At 51.9% G+C, this 26,221-nt stretch overlaps 1 protein-coding gene across 1 annotated transcript in view; it reads left to right on the top strand.

Moving 5' to 3' along the window:
* FOXP1 (forkhead box P1) overlaps window positions 1-26,221 on the top strand; it is a gene marked incomplete at both ends in the record, with an annotated part of 200,234 nt that overhangs the window by 107,888 nt on the left and 66,125 nt on the right. Inside the window, 4 exon segments of the mRNA XM_080718125.1 lie at window positions 9,578-9,715; window positions 10,625-10,714; window positions 16,310-16,463; window positions 22,602-22,815. Of these exon segments, the coding sequence (XP_080574251.1) occupies window positions 9,578-9,715; window positions 10,625-10,714; window positions 16,310-16,463; window positions 22,602-22,815 (596 nt within the window).

Raw genomic sequence — 26,221 nt, 5'->3', positions numbered from 1 at the left:
AGTTGGTAAATCATAAATCATCAGCAAGCTTACCAGAGGAATAGTGGGTTTGATTTTTTTCTAGTTCGCAGCTAAACGTACCTTAAAAAACAAAAGGCTTGTCATCTCTGCCTTGCGCTGTCCCGTTGGGAGCTGTCACTTGAAAGATAAACTCCCTCATGACATCGGCCAGTCCGTGACTTTGTCAGGCTCCCTGGGATGGCAAGATGCAGGGAAATTAACATCCAGAGTAATTGAAAGCAAGGGGGTCCCGGTTCGTCCTTGGCAAAGGTGTGAGTCTTGGGAATGTCGTGGCCAGCTTCTCAGCCTCTGCTAAAATCCGAGTACAATTGGGATTGGCCGCAAAGAATAAAAAAAGGCTGGAGAAATTAAATGTGTATTATAATGTGGCTTAGTTGTAATGGGGGCTTTCTGGAGAGCCGAGCGAGCGCGGGGACCGGCGAGACCCCACTCCAGGTGGCGCCTGGACGGAGAGCCCAGAACTCGGGTAGCAACAGTTGCCCCGGCTCGGTGGGTCAAGGAGATCCACACACACGCTGTCTGTCTCTGCTGCGTCACACGTGAAGACAGGCCTTCGCTGACCACCACGTGTGCTCACTCGCCCAGCCTGTTAACTGGCCGGCTTTTATAAACTCCAGTGATTTACTTTTAGTGCCTGGTGAGCTGACACTTTTTTTTAAGTCTATATAAGAGCCATTCTGAGTGGAGTGAGTTGAACAGATGCTTTGAACCACTGCGTTTGGTGAGCTCGGACACATGCCGTAGCAGGCTGCGTCTCCGTAGGAAGCTGAGCAGGCGGCCCGATGCCGTATTGGCAGGAGGCTGCAGGACGCACCGCGAGCCTCTGGAGGCAGGAGAGCCCAGCCCTCCGCTCAGGTGTGTGGCTCGGCGCTGGACCGGCTCAACTCGGAGCTGGATTTCTTGACGGCGAAAGCCCTGTTTTCTTGAAGGCTGCACCGTGTTTCTGGAGACCGGTTTTAGTCATGTCAGGGTGTTTTTGGTCGGTCCTTCCCTGGCTCATAAATGTCAGCCTGCTTTTTTTTTTTTTTGTAAGAGCTCAGATGCCTTTTAGCTCAGCAGTCCTCTGCAGATTGCGGGGCCTTGAGTTATCTGGCGCGAGCCAAGCCGGGCCTCCACTTTGGCTGAAAGGAAGACCCTTCTCTGCCCCCGCCCCCAGCATGGCAGTTGTGTAAAGAAAGACAAGTGAATTTAGGAAGAGGAAAAGCCAATGGTGCCCGCGCGGTAGGCCCACGTTCCAGTCGGCTGAGAGGCCGAGGCTGGCTGCACAGCGAGGGGGACCTTGTCAGGGCACCTCTGCAGCACGTTTTAATTTTTTTCGCCTCTCTCTTGCCCTCAAATCTGAAGCATCATTGTTCAAATAACCGAGAACCAGGTAAACCAACAACATCAAAAAGGTCAGCTCCTGCGACTCCGCCGGGCTTGTTATTTTGTACTTCCCAATTCTATTTGATGTCTTGACAAACAAGAGGACGCAGGGGAGAAGACATTAAATTTTGATTTTTTTTTTTCATCTAACCTGTTACAGATGTGGCAGCTTAATTTCTCTCACTCCTTTCTCAGGGCGGTTTTTTGTTCAGTCGCTCAAATCGTCACACCGTTCCGTGAGATGGGTCTTCCTGCCCCCCCCCCTCCCCCCGGCCTGGATTTTTTCCCAGGCGTTTGGGGACATATTTGGAAGGTTCCAGGCAGGGGGCTGTTAGCTGGGTTTTGTCTTCATTAGAAATAAGTCAGTGGTGGGAAGATGATAAAAGGAGAGGCTGGTGTTTTCTCACAAGCTCACCTGTGGTACGAAAGGAGAGGCTTGCAGAAGCTGTGCTATCTATGGAACTTATGTTCTTTAAAAAAAAATGGTTGCACCCCAAGTAAGGTCTTACAGAACTTTGGAATGATCTACTTCGGGCCTGCCAGTGTGCTCAACTCAGTTATCTCCAGCACCCCAAGTAATGTGGGGGGCGCGCGCGTGCGTGTGTGTATGAGTGTGTGAGAGTGTGTGTGTTGGTTAAAGCTTGAAGACAGCATAGCTGCACATTTTATTCTTGCTCTTAGAAAAACCTTTTTTTCCATGACAAAAGATGGAGTTTATTTTTCTCCCTGTAACAGTAACTGCTGATCTTCAGACTGTATCTCTGAGTTGTCTTCTGTTGGAGTGGTGTGCACGTCCCCAACAGGCCGATAACAGTCAGTCTCCTTCATTCTTTTTGAATAATAGCTCAGCGGAAGAGAACAGACTCATCCAGGGCTCTTGCCTTTCTCTTCAGGAATGAAACCGCGTGGGGAAACTCTTTTGGGGGTACTTCTTGGAGTAGTTCTCTTCTCTATCCCATGCTCAGTGCTTACAAATGATTTTTTGTTGCCGTTCTTGTTTTTACAAAGTTTGGTTGGCCAATATGATGTTTGAATATAATGCACCAATAAGAAAATAAAAAAAAAAAGTTTGGTTGGGCTGCTCTGACTTGCTTTTCATCCCAGATAGAGGAGGAAGAGGCCGAGCAAGGAGAGGAAGGAGGTGTCTCAGTAATGTGAATAGGAACCTGGTTGCTGGGCCGAAGAGGTCCGGGCTCACTGGGCCACTATTTTCCCGTGGACCTTCCAAGTGTTTTCTGTATCGAACAGTCGCTGATGGGAGAATCAGTTTGGTTTCTGTAAACTTTCCATTTTATGCCAACGGAACCGATATTTTTTAGGGCCGCAACAATTAGGCTAGTGCTACTGCTGTCCTCAGCAGCTAGGAATTTGTATTGCTCTTTTAAAATTTAAAGACAAAAGGAAAGACTCTGGCAAACCGTGCCAGGGCCTGCGTCTCAGGCTGGGCCACCTGGAGTCACCCCTGGCTGGCGGGCGAGGCTTGGCCCTCCGCTTCTTCCTGACAGCCCTTCTCCCTCAAGTGGAAGCAGCAGAATGATTAAGAGAAAAGGGAGTGCTAATTTTATTTTAAAGAGATCTCTTTTTTCCCCTAAAAGTTTGATAGGTGGCTGTGTCGTTACAGGGAGAACTGTTAGAGTAATAACTAATACAGGAATGGCTGGGACCTGCCCTCCAGCCTTGTGCCCCTGTGCAGGGGCAGCACTCCAGCATGGGGCAGAGTTAGGCTTGTCCGCGTGAGTACGTTTTCATGGCTTCTTCTCTGCCCCTGTGGGCGGCCCCCTGCTTGCCGGCTTGCTTGGCTCTTTTATTTTCTAAATACCCTGGAGATGAGATAGAAGCATTTCTAACATTTTTTTTTTCCTGATAAATCTGTTTTCTCCCTTGGCCTATTAATTTTGAAAACTTGGCTTTTTTAAATTTTATTTTTAGGGGGCCAATAATAAAGATGTTTAGTTTTTTCCTACATAGGCTGGCTTCTGTATGATCATCTGAAATTATTTTTTCCTCCTCCTTCTCTTCCTCCTCTTCTTTTTTATTTTTATTTTTTATTTTCGTGGTACTACAGACTGAACCCAGGGGCATTCTACCTCTGAGCTACACCCCCAGCTCCATTTATTTATTTATTTACTTATTTATTTATGATATTGGGGATCGAACCATGGGCAGTCTACCTCTGAGCTACATCCCCACCTATTTTATTTTATTTTATTTTATTTTATTTTATTTTATGGCACTGAAGACTGAACCCAGGGGCATTCTTTCCTGAGCTATACCCCTAGCTCTGTTTGTTTGTTTGTTTGTTTGTTAGTGATACTGTCGGATTAAACCTAGGGGCATTCGCCCTCAGAGCTACACCCCCAGACCGACTGACCGACCTACCTATTTACTTACTGATTAATTGATTGATTTTGTGGTGCTGGGGGTTGAGCCCAGGGACATTCTACCTCTGAGCTACCCTCCCAGTCCTTTTTTAAAATTATTTTTATGTTTGGTTGATGAGTGTGTCGCAGGATGCCGAGGCTGGCCTGCACGCTGCCTGCCGCCGACCCCCGCCTCAGCCTCCCAGGTACCGGGATGCCAGGCGAGGGCCGCTGCCCGGCCTCTTCTCCCGGTGGGTTTTGGTTTGACCTTCTGGAGCCTTCTGTCTCTTTTGGTTTGCGGGCACGGTGACTGAGTAGGTCGGTGGTCCTACCTGGGCAGACCAGCCGCGATCCACGGGGCTCTACTGTAGAGGCCGGGGGCGTCCTGGACCCTGCGCGGGGTGCTGAGTTACCAGTAGAGGCTGCAAGCACTTTCTAAAGACTCTGGTTTGGGGGGCTAAGTCCCATGGGGCAGAAGGGGAGGAATCCAGCGCCGTCCACGGCTCGTTATCCTCGGGGTTTATCACCGTGCTCAGCGGCGATGCCAAGGTTGCTGGTGCGCATGCGTGGCGTGTGTTTACACTGGACAGTTTACTGGTGGTCAGCCCCAGCCAGCGTGAGAGGATAACATGCTAAGTCCAGTGTTTACCCCTGTCATCTGGCCTCACACCCAATTCCTTCAATTGTCTCCGAGATTAGAAGGCCGCATTGTTCCCCGGGGGTGTTTTTATTTGTTTGTTTGCTTTTTGAATTTTCCCTCCTCCCACCATCTGCCCTTCCTGGTCAGAGATAAAGGCAAACAATAAGGCCTATTATTTTAATAGTCTAGAAGCCTTTTGGATGATGTGGAAGCATTGGGCAAAAAAAAGCAACTGGGGCCTGCTGACTTGGCGGAGCGGCAGGGGCCGGGGACGCTCTCCCCAATGGCTGGTGCTAGGCAGCCTCCCCGGGCCGGGTGCAGCTGTGTCGCTTCTCTCCCCACTGGGTCCTGTGCACCTGGGGACGGACCACACCCAGTTGGTATCAGTCAACACCAGGTCCTACGCTGTTTTCTTCTTTTCTTTTTAATTCATGATTTCCTCTCTAAAGATTGTTAACTGCGTGTGTGTGTGTGTGTGTGTGTGTGTGTGTGTGTGTGTGTTTTAATTCAGTTTTGTATGCTAGCAGTCTTTAAATTTCTGCCAGAAGTTTAATTTGAATTTCTGATCCCTGAGGCAGCTAGACAAAATCATTCTAGTTCTTCATAAATTGCCTTCTATGATTCATTGTTAACTCATAAAACACGCTCTTCTGTAGACTCAGACTCTACAGCTAGTTACGGTATCGAAGATACAAAAAATTTTTTTTGCCTTATATTTGAATTTTCTGACGAGAAAGAAATGAGAAATTGGCTTGAACTCCCAAAGAAGACATGAGTCCTGCAACCAGATACAACATCAGGAAACTGCGTGCTTTTATCTCTAGGAGGGCGAAGTGGATGGGGTTGGGTAGGCTTGAGGGGAGCAAAAGTTTCCTTTTCACTAAACACTCAAAGAGAGAGGGGCCCATAAATATTAGACGGCGGCTGTAGCTAAAAACTCACATGACTGTTTTAAATACTATTGATTTAAACCACTGGCTGGATTTTATGATTCCAAATGTAATTTCTGAGCTCTGGCCATATTTCTCGGAGTTGTGCAGCTTACTCTGTGTCTCCCCTGTGCCTTTAGCCGTTTTCCAGAGGTTCAACACAAGATTAAATGATAGTAGTTAGAGTGATCAATAGGTTAAGACCGCCACAATCACTCTCGCTGCTAATGACCTCGGTAGTAATGGGCAGCAAAGTGTGGCCTGTAATGGCCGTCGCGGTGCAGCGGGCCCGGCGACAGGAGCCAAGCTGGACGCAGGAATTAAGGGAGTGGACAGCTAGGCCATGGTTCTGAGCCTGCAGACTGAGCCTGCATAATGATGATAATAGTAGTGATAATCTCCCCCTCCTCCTCCTCCCCCTCCTCCTCCTCCCCCTCCTCCCCCTCTTCCTCCTCCTCCATGGTTTTTGGTCCATTTGCAGCGGTTTAGTCAAGCCTCCCGTAAGCTCTTTCCCTGACATGCTGGCGCAGGAACTTTGAGGAGGAAATCTAAGCTTTAGGGCATTTGTAAATGAATCTCCAGCCCACTCTGGGGGCTCCGAGCTAGCGGGTATGGAGACATAGTTTCACCCCAAGTCCGGGCATCAGGGAACCCTGGGCGCTGGGTGGGCGGAGCTCGGCCTCCGGGGGCGCGCTGGCCCTCTCTCTGCCTGTCAGGACTCATCTGCCCCATCGGCGTCCAGAGTATTAATGAATGGCGGGGGCGGGGCACTGTCGGCAGGGCTTAGAGGGTTCCTGTCTCTGAGCCCACTCTTAATGGCAGTCAAGGGACAGTGGTGCCCCTCAAAGATGCATGCAATTATAACAGTTGTGGGTTTTTTAAACTTGTATATTTACTTATCATTTATTTATTGGCAGTACTGGGAATGAAACTCAGGGGCTTTCTACCTCTGAGATACACCCCCAGTCCTATTTTTTATTCTTTATTTTGAAACATGATCTTACCGAGTTGTGGAGGGCCTCAGTAAGTAGCCGAGGCTATTCGGAAACTGCGATCCTCCTGTCTCGGTCTCCCAAATGCTGGGATTACAAGTGTGAGCCACCACGCCCGGCTCTCCAATATATTTTATAAAGGTATAATATATGAAAGGCATAAGGCATACTTACATGTATTATATGTATACTTAGAAGCTATTTGTAACTATATTATACTTAAAAACCATAAACAATAGTATACTTGGAAGAGTTTTCACAATTACATATATATATATGAATTTTTTGTTTTGATTTTTGTTGGTTGATTGGTTAGTACTAGGAATTGAACCCAGGGAGATTCTATCTTGAATAGCTACAGCCCCAGCCCTATTTTTTTTTTTTTTTTTTTTTTTTTTGTCCTGGGGTTCCTGGAAACCCTTCTACCTCTGGACTACACTTCCAGACCTATTTTATACTTTTTTTTCTTATTTGGAAACAGGGTCTCCTAAGCCAGTGCGGCTGGTTTCAAACCTGCGCGATCCTCCTGTCTCCGCCTCCCAAGCGCGGGATTACAAGCGTGCGCCACCACGCCCGGCCCCCAGCCCTAGTTTTTAATTTTTATTTTGAGTGTCTCCCTAACTTGCTGAGGCTGGCCTCCAACCCGCAATCCTCCTCCTGTCTGAGCCTCCCAAATACTAGGATTACAGGCATGCGCCACCACGCCCCGCTAATTGCTTACATCTGCGTAACCGCCACCCTTACAAAAACACTCCAGTTTCCTCTGCCTCCCAAAAGTCCACCGGAGTCCCTGCCTACTGCAGGATGGCTGGAGCTCTTTTGAAACCTACGCTCAAGGGATGATTTCTTTGCAATCTCTGAAGTTCCAATGGGTTGTCAGCTTAGATCTCCCACCACCCTGTTCCTTTTCCTGGTCATCCCCATTAGAAATTTGGCTCCGAAATATTTATATTGTACGCCATCCAAGAAACTCAGGGGGAGGGGGGAAGAAGCTGTCTTCAACGTGGTCCTCTCGTTTGCTTAATGAGGTCTTCGGTAGGTCAGTGCAGGTATCAAGGAAAAGTTGTGGTTTGCTGGGCGGAGCAGCGGGGAGCTGGTGATGGCACCTGGTTAGAAAGTGTCTGGAGACAGAGCAGCCAGTTTGCTCTCCTGAGTCTCACTGGGAGCTGCCCTGTGAAGCAGACCCACTGTTCCAGTCACAGGTGGTCTGCATGCGGAGAATTCTCTTTTTAAGAGGATAATGTATCCATTCCTCTACACCTGTCCCTTTTTGCATATAAAAATACCCAGCCCCGGCGAGTATCTGTATCCACGCTTTAAAAAGGGCCACCCGACAGGAAGAAGCCGCGGGCGACCTTCCCCTGTCGGGTTAATGGCATTTTCCCTACGTGGTGGCCCGTGTTCTCTAAACGGGGCCCCCTGGGCGCCGCCGCCATCCCCGCACGCACGCACGCACGCCCGCCCGCGGCCGCTGCGGGGACCTTCCCTGCGCGCACACGCGTCTGACCTTCAGGCACCATTTTTAGTTCATCAAAATTAGTGATGCTGAGAAATCGGGACATGAGCGCATAACGACTGAAATGAGGAGCGAGAGCTCCGCCGCGCTGGCGGGCCGCTCGTGTGAGGAAGGCAAGACAAACCGCACATTAAGACATTACGTTACATAAAATTAATACCGCGTCTCTCCCTCTTGCTTACCGTGCCCCCCGAAAGGCTTTTTTAATTCTTTTATCTTCTGATCAGCTATTGTCTGCCGATTTTCCCCCTCTTTTCTTTTTGTAAGTGGCGTACAGGCAAAGTGCAAAACATGTTATTACCTTTTATTATAACATGTGAGAAGACAGAAGCGCCTTTGTGGCAGCGCAGATCCTTTACCGTGCCTGGCTTCTAGCTGTCACACGTTTGATTAGAAACCAAGACGCCTAAATGTTACTCTTTACGAGACACACGGGGTTTTGTCTTTCCGTTCTTTATTTCTTCTTTCCCTAGCTTGGGGGGTGCGCAGAGATATTTTTTTCTTTTTGAAATAGTCTTCTTGCATTACGGGACTGACAAAATGGATCTCATATATTCTGCAAATTAAACACAAGTGCAGTGATTATTTTGAATAGCTAAATTACATTGTAGAAAGCTCGCGGAATTGAGGGCGGCGGCGTGAGCTCTCCGCCTGAACGCGACGTGTGTAACCTTGGCCAAGACAGCCCGTCATTTGATGGCAGTGTTTTATCTGAACAAGGCATCGCCCTTCCACATGCAGTCGCACAGGTTCCTTGCGGAGATGCCCGCGCACACGTGCGTTAACAGTCGCGAATATGAAATGCTATCAAGCTCATCGCTGTAGCTGTTTGTCACCCAAATGTCAGGGAAAGCGGCTTTTAAATTGTATCGCGCGTAACGCCAAAGAATTGAGACGTCCGCCGGCCGGGGAGGAAGGCAGGGTGGACGGCGTAGGAAAGGTCCCTGCTGAAGTCCCCAAGGTGTTCTAGGTTCTGTTACCCCAAGCCCTAAGCGCTCATTTGAAAGGGTCCTTAAACGTCATCGTCCACAGCCGGGCGTGGTGGCGCACGCCTGTCATCCCAGTCCTTGGGAGGCTGAGACAGGAGGATCACAGGTTCGAGGCCAGCCTCAGCAAGTTATCCAGGCCCTCAGCAACCTAGCAAGACCCTGTTTGCAAATAAAATCTTCTGGGGATATAGGATGGAGGTAGAATGCCCCTGGCTTCGATTCCCAGTGTCCCCCCCGCCCCCCAAATGTGGACATAGTTTGCTCCAGCTGCAAAGCTATTGATTCGGTCCCATTTTTTTTTTTTTTTTTTTTTTTACTTCCCTAAAACAAAATTCAAGTTCGATTTAGCTCCCAGCTGCTGTTTTGTTTTTTTTTTTTCTTTTTTAACTGAAGATTCGTTCTGAGTAGGAAATAGAGGCTGCTCTCTGCCCAGTCCGGCAGCCTTTATTCACCTTTGTCTCTGCATCTCCTGGCAAGATTCCCAGGAGCCCTCGGGGATGCCAGGGTCCGTCTTTCCTCTGGACTTGGAATCAGCTCCGAGGCCGGGGGTGGTGCGGCCTAGTGGTTAGGGCTCGCTCAGCTCCCGTGACAGGCCCTGGGATCTTTCTGTCCCCAGCCCCCAGCAGAAGATATCAGGAGTAAGAGTACTACAATAAGAATACTGCCGCTGGGCTCGCGGGGCGCCCCGCCGCCGCGGGGAGCTGGTGGGTGTCCGCGGTGTGCCAGGCGGTCCTGGCTCCCTCCTCACCTTGGTCACTGTTTCAGGTCCCCGTGTCTGTGGCTATGATGACGCCCCAGGTAATCACGCCTCAGCAGATGCAGCAGATCCTCCAGCAGCAAGTGCTGAGCCCGCAGCAGCTCCAGGTTCTCCTCCAGCAGCAGCAAGCCCTCATGCTCCAGCAGGTAAAGCCCTCCTGCCGCCCACCTGTCATCCCAGTCCTTGGGAGGCCGGAGGCCAGCCTCAGCCAACCGGGGAGACCCTGCTCCCCAAGCAGAAACAGAACCAGGGCTAAGGGTGTAGCTCAAAGGTAGAATGCCCCCGGGGTTCCATCCCCAGGACCAGGGGAAAGAGGCCCCCGTGGACCGAGATCAGGGCTGTAATTGGGACTTGGTAGGAAGGATCTTTCCGGCTTACCTGGCTTTCTGCTCTTTTATTTGGTAAGCCCAGAGGCTTCAAGATGGTGTAAATCAAAGCGGAATGAGGGGCACGTTGGGAGAGGCTTTAGTTATGACAGCTCCTGAAGTCCCCATTTCAACTTAGAAGCTTGCAGAATGCAGAATCCACCCTCCCCCGCCCCCGTCGGCATAGAGAAGCTTTTCGGAGGTGGCTACTTGATCAAGGGCGGAGTTGATGTGCCTTCTGTCCAAACAGACGCTGGGATGAACTTGGGCTGGCTGTGAGCCTTGGGGACCAAGGCTCAGGCTCCTGGCTCAGGATGCGGGGCCAGGGCGAAGCCCCAGGCGTGGAGAAGGCTGTGCCTTGGCGCTCGCGAGCGTGCCCCGGCCGGCCAGCGTGCCCGGGATTCAGCGACCCCGGCTCGACACGGCCCTCCCGGCTTTGTGGTACAGCCCAAGGTCATCCCTGTTCTTTTTAATTAGTTTATGTAGAAAATGAGATGTTTCTCATCAGTCCATTTTGGAGATTACTTCTCAAACAATAATGCCAAGCCCGGCCAGGGTGTGTGGGATTTATGGTCATGTCTCCCACCGAAGGTCAGGCGATCCCAGCTAGAAAAAGATGCTACTTCTCCAGCCCCGCTGGGGCGGCTGGCACCGTCCTCCCATACTGACCACACTGTCTTTCTTTTGTAGCAGCAGCTTCAAGAGTTTTATAAAAAACAGCAGGAACAGTTGCAACTCCAGCTCTTACAACAGCAGCATGCGGGGAAGCAGCCTAAAGAGGTACTGACGCCACCCTCCTGCCACCCACACCCAGGACTGTCGCCTGCCCGGCAGAGCGTCACTCATCCCCGGGTGGCGCGGCCCAGCCGGCCCGGGCTCTGGGCTCGCAGACCAGAGGTAGCGCTCGCTCCCTCTCGGCCATTCCTGGGTTCCGCTTGTCTGATGGTACCTGTCCTTACGCCGCCGCTTGCAGCGCACCTGTGTGCATCGCGGGAGCTGGACCGTGGGCAGAGCATCCCGGGCTCCTCTTATCGACCAGGCCCCTGGTGGGCCGGGATCTAGCTTGGGGAAGTAAAGTACTTTTAGCAGAATTTTACTGGGACATAGGCTTGATTCCCCCCCCCCTTTTCTTTTTTTCTCTCCCCATCTCCAGAGAGCTTGGGTGTGTGGCTTTTTCCACTTGCACGAGCAGCCCCCCTGTGAGGTTGGACAAACAAACGAAGTTAGAACCAGATTAAACATCCACATATTTGTTCAGCCTCTTCCTGCAGGCCGGACACAGTGAGTCGCTAAGGGCCGTGCAGGTTAAAGTCAGGCGGGCTCAGGCTCCAGCTCCTGGTCTTTTCCTGGGGAACAAATCCCACTCTGTCATGGCTCCTGTGTGTGCCTTGGGGATTTGTAGCGTCCGCATTTTCTTGCACAGCGCCACCCTGGCCAGGGCACAGTCCCTTCCAGAGGAGGGCGTCCCGTCTCGCCCTGCATACGGCGGGCGAGGCTGTTGCGGAAGTGTGGCCTAAGCATGTCTTGCCATGGCTGCAGAGTCGCCCCCGCGGCACACATTTCTTTGGGCACCTCCCAGTACGGCTCCCTTCCCCAGGAGCGCCTGGTCCTCCTTGATGGCTTCCTGGCCTGCTGCAAGCAGGTGGTCACTTCCGTGCCCGCAGAGGGAATCTTAGCAGGTGACCCCGGAAGCCCGTGTCGCGCTCTTTCCCTCGGCTCCTCCAGCAGCCCCAGCCCCGCCTCCTGCACAAACCGGCCCCATTTTTCCTCTTGCTCTGCCAAGTTTTCGCCCTGGAGCCTCGCTCAGCAGCCCGCCTGCAAACCCCCTGGAAGCAGGGGCAGTTCTAGGGTGACGGGGAGGGGTCTCCGTGCAAATGGCTGACCCAGCCTTAAGTCATGGTGGCAGGCTACCGGGCGCCCGCTATAATAAAAAGGGAACAGATTAAAAAGTGTCGAAAATGTAAATCTAAAGGCCTAACGGTAATTAAAATGGAAATGTGTGGGGAGGGAAGGCATGTAATTGTGAGATAGCACCGTGCAGAAGGCGCTCAGCTTTGTTTTGCTGGTGTTTTTCTAATTCAGCAGGGCTTACCCGTCAGTGGCAGCTCAATGCGCGTTAATGACTCGGGGATTGCAGGCCTCACTGTGGACAAAGAAATGATTATTTTGCGGTCAAAAGAAGTTCAAAGACAAGAAGGGAATTTCAGTTTTTTTCCCCTTCCCCTTAGAGATCCACATTCAAGAGCATATAAATTAAGCCAAATGTTAAAAACACAGTCTGAAAGCTGACTTCAAAGTCAGAAGTCTCTAATTAATGAACTGCGGGCTTCGGTGTGGACAAGTCCTGGTTTGATGCGCCCATAAATCAACATGACAGGACTGCCTCTCAGTCGCAGACAGTGCTTGTCACTGCGTCACATCAGATGTAAACACGGTGCAAAAAAAAAAAAAAGCGGGGCCGGAAGGTTGGTGGATAGCCGAGCAGAATCGGTAAAGCCCACTTTGAACCATGTTCTGCATGATCACAGCAAACGTTCCAGCCTCGAGAGGCTTCCCCTTATGCCAGGGCTTTTTTGAATCCGATTTCTAACAGCCTTCAAAAGGGAGAGGAAGAATTGCGGAGCCTCTCCCCCGCGGCTCGCCGGCAAGAGCCCCTGTTGTTATTTTGTGCCCCTCTCTGTTCAAAGGCGTCAAAATTTAGTTTTTTGAAAGATCTTTAACTCTATATTTGAACACAAACAACACGCGCGCGTGTACACACACACACACACACACACACACACACACACACGGGCTTCTACTGTTATTCTTATCAGTTTGCGGGATTGTGTTTCTCCTTTCTCTTGCCACTTCTGATTAACCTCTTATTTGGTCTGCCAGGCGGAGTGTGGCAGGCACGTCCGCACGGGGGACATGGAACTTCAGGGGCGCCGAGGGCCGGCCTGGGAGGATGAGCCGAGGGGAAGCTGCCCAGAAATGTGGACGAAAGTTGCCTCTCCCAAATCAGGAGGGGCGGGGAAGAGACAGCAGGGCGGGGCCTAGGGATGGCCCAGGATACTGCATTCCCACGCGGAGGAGGGGGGGCGCTGTAGCAAGGATGAAGGAGGGGTCCTGGAGGACCCCTGTATCCTCAGGAACAGGAGAGTCTTTGTCGCCACTGTTCAGCTCCCCAGGACCCTGGGTCTGCTCTGCCCTGAGGCCCCAGGCACCCAGTTGACCCAGAGGGAAGCCGGGTGGCGGACTTGCTCTCTGACATCGCTCCTGGTGCCTGCGGTCGTGGTGGTCGGGGACCCATTGGGCCGTTCGAGGCCTCTCCCCAAATTACAGGCAGTTCTGATCCCTCCGTGATAAAGTAGAGTCGCACTGTCGGGTAGTGGTGTGTGATGGGGCCTGGGGGTCGCAGCTCTGACAAGGTTTGAACTTGGGTGTTGACAGGTGGACCACGTGTATTAAGTTGCTGCCCCCACTCCTAGGCATTGGGGGCTTCTAGTTGTACTGTGATGTCTCCTCCTCTCTTCTTCTCCTCCTCTCTTCTTCTCCTTCTTCTTCTTCTTCTTCTTCTTCTTCTCCTCCTCCTCCTCTTCCTCCTCCTCCTCCTCCTCCTCCTTCTCCTCCTCCTCCTCCTCCTCCTCCTCCTCCTCCTCCTCCTCCTCCTCCTCCTTCTTCTTCTTCTTTTTAATGGCAATGGGTTCTTGGCCAGAGCAGCATATCTACCCTCTTTCTGCTCAATCTTGTTTTTTCTTTTTTCTTTTTTTTTTTTTTTTTTTTTGGTGCTGGGAATTGAAACCAAGAGTGTTCTACCTCCAAGCCACATTGCCAGCCCTTTTTACTTTTAATTTGAAACAAGTTCTGATAAGTTACTGAGGGTAACTTATCCCTAAGTTGCCCAGGCTGGCCTCCAGCCCAGGATCCTCCTGCCTCAGCCTCCCAAGTTACTGGGCTCCCAGGCTTTCATCACTGCGCCCGGCTTTCGAGTTGCCTTGAGATGTTTCCGTGGAGATGTCTGACACCGCTTTGGGTCAGACCCGAGACCTTCCTGGGGAGACATACCGGGTACTGGGGGATGTAGCCCAGTGCACACGGAAGCCGCCCCCGCCCGGCGTGGCAAGTTGCAGAAACCCCGTGAAATCGCGCCAGCAGAAAGGGCGGCATCCCATCCCGGGCGGGTGAGGTAGGCACCGTTGATTGTTTTGACAAGGGCTCATTTGTCCCAGCAGATCTGATAGTTTATGTTGGGCAGTCGGGAGTCGCCCAAGAAAAGAAAACAGACCTTTGACTGCAACCCCAGGGAGGGGATACGCAAGGCGGGGTTTATCGGGGCTTTCAGAGTTTTAGCGCTGTCTCCTGACCTGTCCGGCCCTGCGCGGAGACCTTTTTTGTACGCATTCAATTGCGAGAAGTAAACAAACCGGCTGGTATCCTGTGTTTGGTAACTGGGTGGAGAGCCCGGCTTGGCAGCCACCGTTTCTTTGAAATTCCTGCTCTGGACAATGGACCTTGTATACTTTTATATCCCGGCTTTTCAAATGTGGACAGCTTTCATGAGCTTTTCCTCGGGATGGCCAACGAGACAACAGAGGGGAATCAGTCATTTTATACAAATACACCATTTTTAAACGTGGCATGTACAGTAAGCGAGGCAGTGCCCTCCCCGCCGCCGCCCCTTCGGTCGGACTTGTGCGGGAGCCGCTGCCCAGGCTTTGCGCTGCGCCCGTGTTGTTTTTCTCGTTTCCTCCCCACCCGGTTTTTTTTTAATGTTGCCAGTTGCTATCTGTTGAGGAGGTGCAGCCATCACTTTGACATGAATATACCTATCATCAGGTTTTACATTAATGTGCTAACTCGGGAAGGGGCGAGCACAATTGGATCATTTTCCGCACGCTGTTCTTCAAATGAAAACACGAGCTTTCCATTTAAATGTATTTAAATTTTGTTGTGAGCGGTATACAATTTGTTTTTTGGAGTGAGACTCAATTAACTTTCTCAGTGGCGTGGTGGTAAGTCTGAAATTGGTTGCTAATATGGGAATGATGGTTTCTTCTTATTTTTCTTTTTCTTTTTTAACTGTAAAACTCCAGAGAGACAGAAAGGAAGCCCTGCTTTCTGTTGGCTTTGAACCTTGCCTCCAGAGCCCTCAGTGTAGGCCACGCGTTAGGTCACGCGTTCGGTTACGTGGATGCGCTCGTTTGTAAGGTGTGGGCCTTAACCGGGACCGGGAGCTCCGAAGGGCTCGGGGGGCCTTTCTGATCACTTGAAAAGCTCTCAGAATTAGGCAAGGACCTTGTTCTTCAACTGTCTTTCTTCTCCTTCTTTCTCTTCCTCCTCCACACTTGCAGGAGTTCCAGTTTGGGAGGGGTTAATTTTCCTTTTTAATTGTTCCCCATAAACGCGGCCAGGACCTCCACCTCGATATGATTCCTAGCAGATTAAGGATATTAGATAATTTCCTTCTATTTACTGTAGTACTGCGTGGTATTATCTTTCTATCACTCAGATAATTATGGAGGAAATCTACATTAATTTTTTTTGGCTGGAGCAAGGGCCCACCCGCTAAACACAGGAATGATGTATTGATGTTTTACACAACAAAAGTTTTCCCCTGTCATTGTCCGATCAACAAAAAGATATTTTTCATTTTGTAAAACAGCTGCCCCCCCCCACTTTTTCCCAAGAACAAACGGCAGTGGGCGGGGGGTCCCCGAGTCCAGAGCCACGTCCAGGCCCCTGACGCTCAGCGCATCTTTCCTCTTACGCACACAAGGTTTGGGCCAGTGTTGTTTGCTAAATTATGAATGTGTGTAATTAAAATCTAGTGGCTGTTTCTATGAAAGATTTACAATGTTATTTCATCGTTTGTCATGGCTAATTAACAATATTAGATGAAGTTTTTCTTCTTCAAAGGTCTGATTTTTTCTCATTTATTTATGTCAGGAGTGATAAACAGAGCAGTTAAAGGTTCCTGCAGGCGCAGGAAAGAAGGAAGGAAGGAGGGAGGGAGGGAAGGAGAGAGGCACCTGCTTTTCGCCCACTCCCACCGCAGAATTCCAGGGTTCAAATCCCTCCAGGTCCCGGGCGGGCCCCCTCCCGCCCTGTGACTAATGGCAGATTGCAGTGTCTGAGAGTCCAGTCTCCGACGCCCCCACACCGGGGCTTTGCAGCCGCAGTAGGGAGAGCCAGCCTGCGGGAAGATGCTGAATCCCGTGCCTCCCCTCAGAGGTGGAGCGTCTGCGCCCCTCTAAACCTTGACCCAGGAGGGCCCTGCCCTGAGCGCCTGTCCGCCCCGGGTGTCTGACCTGACGGCGAGTCCCAAAGCGTCGCCTCTGCCCCTTCCTGCCAAACGGCCATCTCATCTTCTCCCCCTCCGGTTTCTTGCAGCAACAGCAGGTGGCAACGCAACAGCTGGCTTTCCAGCAGCAGCTCTTGCAAATGCAGCAGCTACAGCAGCAACATCTCCTGTCTTTGCAGCGCCAAGGCCTCCTAGCCATCCAGCCCGGGCAGCCCGCCCTCCCCCTGCAGCCTCTGGCTCAAGGTACGCATGGCGCCCCAGCATCCCGAGGTGAAGTGGGAGGCCCCTCGGCCTGGGTGGGGCAGGGCGGGGGCTCCACGCCAGCCCTGGAAAGGACCATCCCAGTGTTGGGGAGGCTGAGGCAGAAGGATCGCAGGCTGGAGGCCAGCCTCAGCAACTTAGAGAGCCCCCGTTTGAAGATAAGAATTGAGGCCGGGCGTGGTGGCGCACGCTTGTCATCCCCGCGCTTGGGAGGCGGAGACAGGAGGATCACGCAGGTTCGAAGCCAGCCGCGCTGGCGTAAGAGACCCTGTTTCAAAAAATATAAAATAGGTCTGGGAGTGCAGCCCGGAGGAAGAAGGGCTTCCAGGAACCCCAGTACCACCAAAAACAAACAAACAAAAAAAAAAAGATAAGAATTGAAGTTCTTCTGGGGAGGGTGTAGCTCAGGTAGAATGCCCTTGGGTTCAATACCTGGTAGCATACACAAACACACTAGTAATGTTCACATAAATGCCATTTATTTCAAGCCCTAAATAGAAAGTCAGGCTTATCTTTCTGTCAAATGGTTGCAGTCAGCCTGTCTCTCAGGTCAAAGCTGGGTTGTCTCCGTGTTTTTCTTCCCCTCCCTCCCTCCCTCCCTCCCTCCCTCCCCTCTCCCCCTCATCTCTTGGTTATTGAATGAGCCAGTTGTACACGCGTCCGAGAAACTGGGGTCCTGGAAGAGCGAGGTGATTTCCTGGATTCCCTTTTGAAAGGCCACCAGCCCCATAGCCCAAGGATGCTGGGTATGGGGACAGAGGGACAGTCCAGGGGGTCGGATCGTAAAAACAAGTGGACTGTAGGGCGCTAGAAAGGACTGGAGAAGGCGCCACGCACCAGCCCAGAGCCAAGTCCCCGGCCGCAGGCCTCCATCCCTGCCACAGTGCTGTCTGTGGATTCCCTCCACCACAGTGGAGATGCTTTGCGAGGCGGGATGGGGCACGGACACTGCGTCCATGCCGCACACACCCTGCTGACCCTTCCCTTTCATTCCCTCTGAACACCCGGCGGCAAGGGCCGTGACGCATTAAGTACGATCAGCCGTCTAGAGGCCATTTAAAGCAGATGGCCGGGTGCGTGCAGGTGCCATGCCGAAGCACCTCACTTTAGACCGGGGGTCTGAGCGTCCGTGGACCTGAGTGTCCCAGGGGTCCCCACCGAGGCCGAGAGACGGCTGTGCAGGAGACTGGGGACCGCAGATGCTTCTCCAAAGCCTGCTGTCCTGGCAGCCCCCACAGACCTGACGTGTGTGTCTCAGAGGCCGGGAGCCACAGCCCGGGGTGTGTGGGGCTCAGCTGTCATCCGAGGAAATGGCTGAGAATATGGGGTGTCCTTGGTGCTGCCGAAGGCCTGATCCGTCTGTGGCAAAGGCCAGTGGGCGCGTCACAGCTGAATCTTCTCTCTTGAGGAGGCCATGCCCTGCTTCTGTCTCTGCTGGTGCGTGCGTGCGTGTGTGTGTGTGTGTTGCTAGGGACCTGAGCTACACCCCAACACTCTTTATTTATATTTTTTTCTAAATTGCTGAGGGCCTCAGTAAGTTACTGAGGCTAGCCTTCAACCTGCAATCCTTCTGTCTCAGCCTCCCAACTTCTGCAATTACAGGCCTGCGCCACCATGCCCAACTTTTTGTTGCTTTCTGTCTTGAGGAGTTACTGTTATTTTGGTACTGGAGATTGAGCCCAGGGCATTCTACCTCTGAGCTACACCTCAATCCTTTTTCACTTTGAAACAGGGCCTTGCTAAATTGCTGCGGCTGGCCTCCACCTCTGCAGTCCTCCTCTCTTGGCCTCCTGAGTTCTGGCATCACGGGCGGGCAGCACCGTGCCTGGGGGTCTCTTGTTATTTTTAATATTGCTCCCAGGTCTGTCCCCTCCTACGGCTTCTCCCTTGCATGAACATATCTCAGGACCACATTACTGCTGGTGAGACCACTCAGGGATACCCCGTTCTGGCTCTGATCGATAAACCTAGACAAACCCCTGTGGCATTCGGAGCAAGCAGTCACTTAAAACAGGAGCCCCGCACGTGGGCCCGACATGGTGCGGTGTCCTCAGCCGTACCTCTGCAGCCTGGCTCTCGCAGGAGAGGAATCCAGGCAGCCGGCGCCCTCACCCCCTGAGCTGGAGGCCGGGCTCTGTCCCCTCTGTCCCCGGTCCACAGCGGCCAGAGAATTCAGTGGCGCTGGGCTCCAACACAATTCTTTTTTATCAGAGAGATGATGGCTTAAAACTGATGTCATTATGAGGCTTAAATCAACTTTCTGCTTGCCTGAACATGGTCACTTGGGTGCGGACGGACAAGGACACGAGGAGGTTGATCAGCTCCGCGTCTGTGAGCGGGTGGCTAGCTGGGGTTGCAAAATTGAGTTCCAGGACCAGTAATCTGTCAACTGTCCCCACAACATACATTTTTTAAGCCTGTGCCTGCGTTTTCTTTTTATAATGAAGGGCCCGTTCGTCCAGAGAGAAAGAATGTCATAGAAAGGCATAGGAGCTAGGTGTTAAAATTGCCCCCGTGCCCAGCCAGTCCGGCATGATGCCCCCGAGTCCCTCTAACGTGTGCTGAGATCACAGTGTAAAAACGGACACTCGCATTTCGAAGGTCTTTCTTTCTTTCTTTCTTTCTTTCTTTCTTTCTTTCTTTTTTTTTCTGAAGGTTTTATGTAATGAAGTGGAGGGCTCATGTCTGTCGTCCCTCCGGGTTTTGGCAGAACTTTTTTTCCTGTGCATAATTAGCAAACCTGTTGCCACCTGGTCATCATACAGGCCACTCCATGCAGAGGGGCCCTTTCGCTGACCGTTCTGACCCTTCGATGATTATCATTATTATTGGTGGTGCTGGGGATTGAACCCAGGGGTGTTCTACCTCTGAACCACAACCCTCAGCCCTTTTTATTATTTTTTTTTTTATTTTGAAATAGGGACTCACTGAGTTGCTGAGAGTGTCTTTAAGTTGCTGAGGCTGGCCTTGAACCTGTGATCCTCTCGTCTCAGTTTTCCAAGTACTGAGATTAACAGGCAAGCACCACCAGCCCCAGCCTTTGTTGTTGTTGTTTTTGGTGCTCAGGATTGAGACCAGGGGAATTCTACATCTGCGCTACACTCGCAACTCTTTTTATTTTCTATTTTCAAACAGGGTCTCACTCCGCTGCTGAGCCTCTAAGCAGTGATCTTCCTGTCTCAGCCTCCCAAGCCCTGGGCTGACAGGTGTGTGCCACCACACCCGGCTCGATTCTATTTTACTGTACTGGGGGCTGAACTCAGGGACCAGTGTTCTACCTCTGAGCCACAGTCCCAGCTCCCCCCGCCCCCCCCCCCTTTTTTTTTTCCTTGAAACAAGGTCTAACTAGGTTGCTAACTTACTGAGGCCAGCCTCCAAGTCCAGGGATAACAGGTATGCACTACCACGCCCAGCTTACCTTTTTGATTTTTAAAACACAAACTCTAGGTGGTAGGGGATGCAGCCTTGGTCACCTGCCTGGTCATGGGTTCACTCAACTTGGTACCATTCATTTTACTCTGCTGTTCTGGAAGAACCACACAGTGTCTGGAAATGGGGCGGCCACCTCGCAGGGCGAGGGCCAGCCTGCCTCTTATCTCTGCCTCTGGCCTCTGGTCTTGGTCGCCCAGCCTCCTGTGGGGCAGCACCCCTGGGTTGAGAGCTGACCCTCACCAACCAGCCAGCCATGGCACCGAGGGCTTGCGCCAATGGGGTGATGTCACTGCCTCTTGCTCGCCTCTGATGACGTTGTTCTGGGGTGTCTTTTTGTGCTGAGCATTGGACCCCGTGTCTTTCTACCTCTGATCTCTACTCCCAGCCCTATGTAAAATTTTGAAGCAAGGTTTTTCTGAGTTGCCAAAGGCCTCACTAAGTGGCTGAGGCTGGCCTCCAACCTGCGGTCTTCCTATCCTAGCCTCCCAAGTACTGGAGTTATCGAGTGTGCAGCTTCAGCAGTGAACTTGAGAAACAGCTTCAGAGTCTTGCTGTGTCAGAAAGGAGGCCTTCACAGGGCTGTGACGACCAGGTTCTTTTTGCGCAGCTGGCCCAGAAACCAGTCCTTGGAGCAGAGACATCGGCGGCCTGTTCTCTTCGTGCACTGACTCAGAGAAAATCAAAAGCGCCGTCGAACGGGCGGCTGGCTGTCAGCGCCCCGCCGCCAGCCAGCTCACAAGCCTGTTGGCTGCTTCCTCGGTGCCGTTGGGGCCGGCCGGCCAGCTCGCGGGGACCGTGGGCATCGCAGGCCTCGCACCTGGCCCTTGGAAAGGTGTTCAGAAAATAACCCAAGGGCCCCAGCGCCAGACAGGGGCTGGTGGCCTTCTCCTCCTTTGTTTAGTCTACCCCCGGGGCTTAATTTCAGGGGCCAAGGAATAATTGAATCTGCCTAATAATTAAGTGCTCAGTTGGGACAAAATCCATCAAGACGTAATTGGCATCGGACTTTTTCGAAGCGGGGAAGAAAATGTACGGGGCTGCCAGGGATGGGTACCGAGAACATCTGAGCACTCGGTGTATTATCAGATGCCTCTTTATGATATATATTAATTGCAAATACTCGAGCATCTGAACGTTTTCTTCCTCCTGAAGAACCGATAGGAGAGACCAACTGTTTTTGTTAGCGCGCCTCTCGGAAAGGCGGGGAAGGTTATTGGTCTGCGTGCAATAATTTACTCCTCTTTGATATGCAAACGATCCGCCGTGAATATAAAAAAATCCTATCAGCCTCATTTCACACTTCTTAACCACTCGGATTCTCTGGAGTCCTCTGCCTCATTAGAACCAGCGCTCGCCAGGGCCGGCGTAATTAAAATCTTTAACAGTTTAGCAAAGTAAAGATGTTTGGCTGATCACGTTGAGATGATTATCTGTCCATTGTATTCCAAATGACAAAAATAAATTAAATTTAGACCTTGGCATTTTTTATTATGTGTTTCAAATGAATGTAATGCGCACAGACTTCTTTTTTTTAACTCGGTACCTTCGGTTTGGCGAGACGTCTGCGCTCCTGTTTCGGCAGCGGCCAGGGGCCTGGGAGATGGCCGGCTCTCGAGGGTGGCTGGCTGGGTGGCTGTGGGTGGGAACGGTGGACGTCAAGGGAGACCTGCGGTGGAGAGCCCTTCGGCGGCCGGAGGGTCCACACAGGAAGCCGCTCCGCTCTTCGCGTGCTCGTGCCGTTCGGAACTTTGGTGCCAGTAGGTGCATTCGGGGAGAATTTGGGATTCCCTGGGCAGTCCAGGAACGTCGCCAGGCTGACGGCGCGGAGGCCGCGATGACGACACTCCCAGCGCTGGGGCCGCTCCTGGGGAAGACGCGGTGGACACTGGAGGCCGCCGTGCCCACGCCCACGGAACAGGAGAGCAGGGCAGCTCTGAGTTTATCTCGCGCTCCCATTTGATCCCGCCATGGTTCATTAGCATCCATGTAAGAAGTGACAGTAATAACAGTGTTACTTGTATAAAAAAGTTACGCGGTTTTTCAGTAGACCCATCCATCAATTAAGCGCGGCGCTCGAAACCCAAATTAATGAGGAAGATAGGTGTGCTAATGAAATAATCATAGTATAATCAATTTGACTGTTAAAAGTTGAGGAGCATTTCAGGAAGACGAGAGGAATTCATAATTTATGTCTAAAAGTGATTAATAAAAACTATATTTAATAACAAAGCTATTTGTCATCATTTAAGACTTTAAGCGCAAAAAATTACTCACTTAGTGGTTCACTTTGTCACAAGAGTAGCGCCGAACAAATTTGTTTTGCGCCTTTCTCTGGATCTAGAGAAGAGGTGACATCTGGACTCTTGCTCTAAGATCGGGAAGTGACGTTTTGGACGGGCGGGGTCGGATTCCATTGGGAAAGTGGCCGCGGTCTGGGTCCCGGGAGGAGGCCACTCCACCGGGCTGCTCCCCAGGAGGACAGGCCGAGTTCCGCACATTGGCCTTATTTGTGAGGAGAAAGAAAAGAGGAAAAGAAAAAATGGAAAAACAGAACCACACGCATGGAAAAGGGACGAAAGGAAAATCGCTAACACTAGGCTTTGTTTACTGACGCTCAGATTTAATTACTGTTTGAAGAGGATGGAATTAGCTGTTAATTGATTTAATTAACCGATTTGTTTGTTTCAGGCATGATTCCAGCGGAGCTGCAGCAGCTATGGAAGGAAGTCACGAGCTCGCACGCCGCCGCGGCCGCCGAGGAGGCCACGGGCAACAGCCACGGCGGCCTGGACCTCAGCGCCCCCTGCGTCCCCTCATCCACCCCCGCCAAGCCCGCGCTCCTCGGGAACCCGCACGCCGCCACCAATGGCCAGCTCTCGGCCCACGCCCCCAAGAGGGAAAGGTAGGCAGCCGAGGCCCGGTCCCGCGCAGGCGCCAGGAACGGCCCTTAGGGTTTGGGCGTGAAGCGCCCAGTCACCTCTCTGCCACGTCCGTGGGGCCCGTGCGGGTGTGCTGCACGCGCTCGGCGTGGCTCATTGGACGGGCGGGAGCTGGAGCCTTCCAGGCCTGACTCTGTCTGCCAAGCCGAATTCCTTGCTCTGGCCACCTTCCCTGGGAACCATAGCGTCTGCTGTGCAGCGTAGTAGCGCGCTTCCAGAAGGCAGCTCATGTGCGTCTGCATGCCCTGCTGGAAGGTGTGTCCGCGATGGTTCCGGGGGCTGGACGCCGGGGGTGGGGGCTTGGCGAAGGGAGGCAGCTCTTACCTGCGCCCGGTCACTGGCGTGTCCTAGGGCGTCTCGGCCGCGTCCTCCGTCCTGGAACCTGAGCCTCCGTGATCTCTAATGGCCCGGAGCGCCGCGGGCCAGGTTGTTGAACCCGCGGTGGGTTTTGTGCAGATCTGGGGCACGTCTCCCTGACGTGGCATCCTGCAGTGGTACCTTCGTGCCCTGAAGCGTGGGCGCCGCCGTCCAAGGGCCTTTCACAAGCCAGCCTGGGGTGCCCTGAAATCCACGACTGCGGTGTGGCTCGCTGTCTGCGAACCGACTCCTTTGCGTTGTGTCTCTGGCGAGATCTTCTCCACACACAGAAGAAACGGAACCTTAGGAGGAGGAGTACGTGAGCCGGGTGCGCTGGGGCACGCCTGTCGTCCCAGGACTTGGGAGGCTGAGACCGGAGGATGGCAGGCTGGAGGCAGCCTCAGCAACTTTGAAAGACTGTTTCAAAATAAAAAGTGGAGAAGGGCCGGGGTATGGCTTAGAGGTAGAACGCCCCTGGGTTTGAACTCCAGTAGCATTAAAAAAAAAAGGTAGTTTACGATATATATCTTGTTTTTAAATGAAAATGATTATAAAACTTAATTATATAGTTCAGTGTAGCAGGTATTTACATGATTTTATATAATTCCCACAATATTTAGCATTTGGCCCACTGGTGTAATTGGGTCTTTACGTCAGAAAAGTTCAGATAATGCCTGATACACGTGTGTGTGCGTGTCACCGTCAGAGCTGCCCACTGGCCCCGTTCTCGGAGTTCCCTGCTAGGTGAGGCATGACCGTGTACATAGATGTCACTTTCCAGCATAAAGCCGTCTGAAGTTGGCAGGTGAGCGTAGTCTCTGTATACTTGGTACTAGGAATTGAACCCAAGGACTTTCTTCCCCCGGCCCTTTTTATTTTATACTCTGACACAGGGTCTTGCCACATTGCTGAGGGCCTCACTCACTCACCGAGGCTGGCCTCCAGCTCGCCATCCTCCTGTCTCAGCCTCCCGAGGACTGGGATTACAGGTGTCTGCCTTGGCCACTCCTAACCAGCAGCAGACGTCCTCGTCAGCGTTCGCAGCTCTCTCGTCAGATTTTGGCGCTCCTCCGTGGCACACACCAGAGAGCGGCCAGGTGCCCCACTTGTTGGTTTAGAGGAGTCTGGAGAAGGGGCTGTGGACAGCAGGGAGCGGCTCGGGGCCCTGGGCCACAGCTCCTTTCCTTTCCTGTGGGGGTGCGTCTCTACATCCAGGATCTGTCTGAGCTCTTGCTTTGGAATTTTTGTAATAGTTCATGATCACTTTTTCCTAAGTAGACAGCCTTGGCTGGCTTTAAAGGCCAGGCCCGGCTCTTCCTGTCAGGCTGGTGCGCGCACATGTGCTGCACGGGGATTGAATTACGTAGGCCTGTGCGGGGGAGCCCGAGGCCTTGGCTGAGAACTGCCCGGCCAGGCACCTGAGGGCTTTCACCGGCCGCCACCCCGTCCGTGGGCCTGCTCAGGCTTCCTGGGCCGCCAGAGCTTCCTCCTTTAGACGGCCTTGCGCTTCCCCTCTCGGCTTCTGTGTCAGGGAAGCGAAGAGCCAGGGGCAGCAGGAGGAGGCCACCTGCGCGTGTGAAGGTGCACGGCAGAGTCGCCGTGGGATGTCTATGTTAGCTTGTTTTGTTTGTTTGTTTGTTTGTTTTTAAAATGATCTTTATCTGCACAAATGTTGTGCTTAATCTTATATTCATTATATTCCAAATGCCAAAGTTAGATTGCGGATCAGAAACGATTCAGATTCTAAAGAGCTGTGACCCACAGAAAAGCAGGCTTGGGTTACCCGGCTTCATCTACAGAGGGGAAACGCCTATGAGGTTGTACGCCCTTCTTTCATCTCTTTTGTTTTTTTCTTGCTGGTCTGGGATGGGGCATTGGACCTCCTGGCTACACCTCCTGCCCTATTTTATTTTTTCTTCTTTATTTTGAACCAGGCTCTCACTAAGTTGCGGAGGGCCTCTTAAGTAGCTGAGGCTGCCCATGAACTGCGATCCTCCTGTCTCAGCCTCCCAGATGCTGGGATGACAAGCGTGCGCCCCCACGCCCGGCTCTCTTTCATCTCTTGATTCTGCTGGTTTATAGCATCTTCTTGGTTTCTAGATGTTAACATTCCAGCCAGCACATTTGGTGTATTACTCAAGGTGCTGGGCATTGGACCCACAGTCTCCACCACTGAGCTAAACTGCCAAGACCCTGGCCGGGACATTTGAGCTGAATAAACCCAGAAGACATATGAACACCTTAAGTTAAAGGTAATTCAGCGGAGCTGGGCAAGGAGATAGCATATCCCATAATCTCACTGCCTGGGAGGCTGAGCCTGGAGGACTGCAGGAGCATAGGAAGCCTTGTTTCAAAAGAAAAAAATCAGGCTAGAGTGTAGCTCATATGTAGACTGCCTCTGGGTTCACCCTCCAGTGCCAAATGAACTAAATACGTAAATAAATAAATAGTTTTAAGCTTATAGAATTAATCATTTAAGAAAAAGAGGCCGGGCGTGGTGGCGCACGCTTGTAATCCCCACGCTGGGGAGGCAGAGACAGGAGGATCGCGCAGGTTGGAAGCCAGCCGCGCGCGCTGGCTTAGGAGACCCTGTTTCCAAGTAAAAATGTAAAAATAGGTCTGGGAGTGTAGCCCGGAGGTAGAAGGGCTTCCAGGAACCCCAGTACCACCAAAAAAAAAAAAAAAAAAAAAAAAGAAAGAAAGAAAGAAAGAAAGAGAATTACTCGTTGGCCAGCTCTGTACGCATAGGTGCCTAAGATGAGTATCAGGTGATGTTACTTTATTTGGTTTAATTTAAAAATCCATGTGCAATATCCAGTCGAGTACTTGTTTTTCTTTTAGTTACTGAAGGTTGAACCCAGAAACAGTCTACCTTTAAGCTACACCCCAGCCCTCCTTTTCTTATTTTGAAATGGAGTCCCACTAAGTTGCTGAGGGTCTTGTGACATTGCTAAGACTGGCCTCAAACCTGCAGTCCTCAGGGTCGCAGCCTCCCAGGTCCTGGGCCGCCAG

Source organism: Muscardinus avellanarius (genome assembly GCF_963383645.1).
Source record: "Muscardinus avellanarius genome assembly, chromosome: 22".
Classification (NCBI taxonomy): Eukaryota; Metazoa; Chordata; class Mammalia; order Rodentia; family Gliridae; genus Muscardinus; species Muscardinus avellanarius.
Note: the sequence above shows the minus strand (reverse complement) of the source record. Positions and strands in the feature narration are given on the sequence as shown.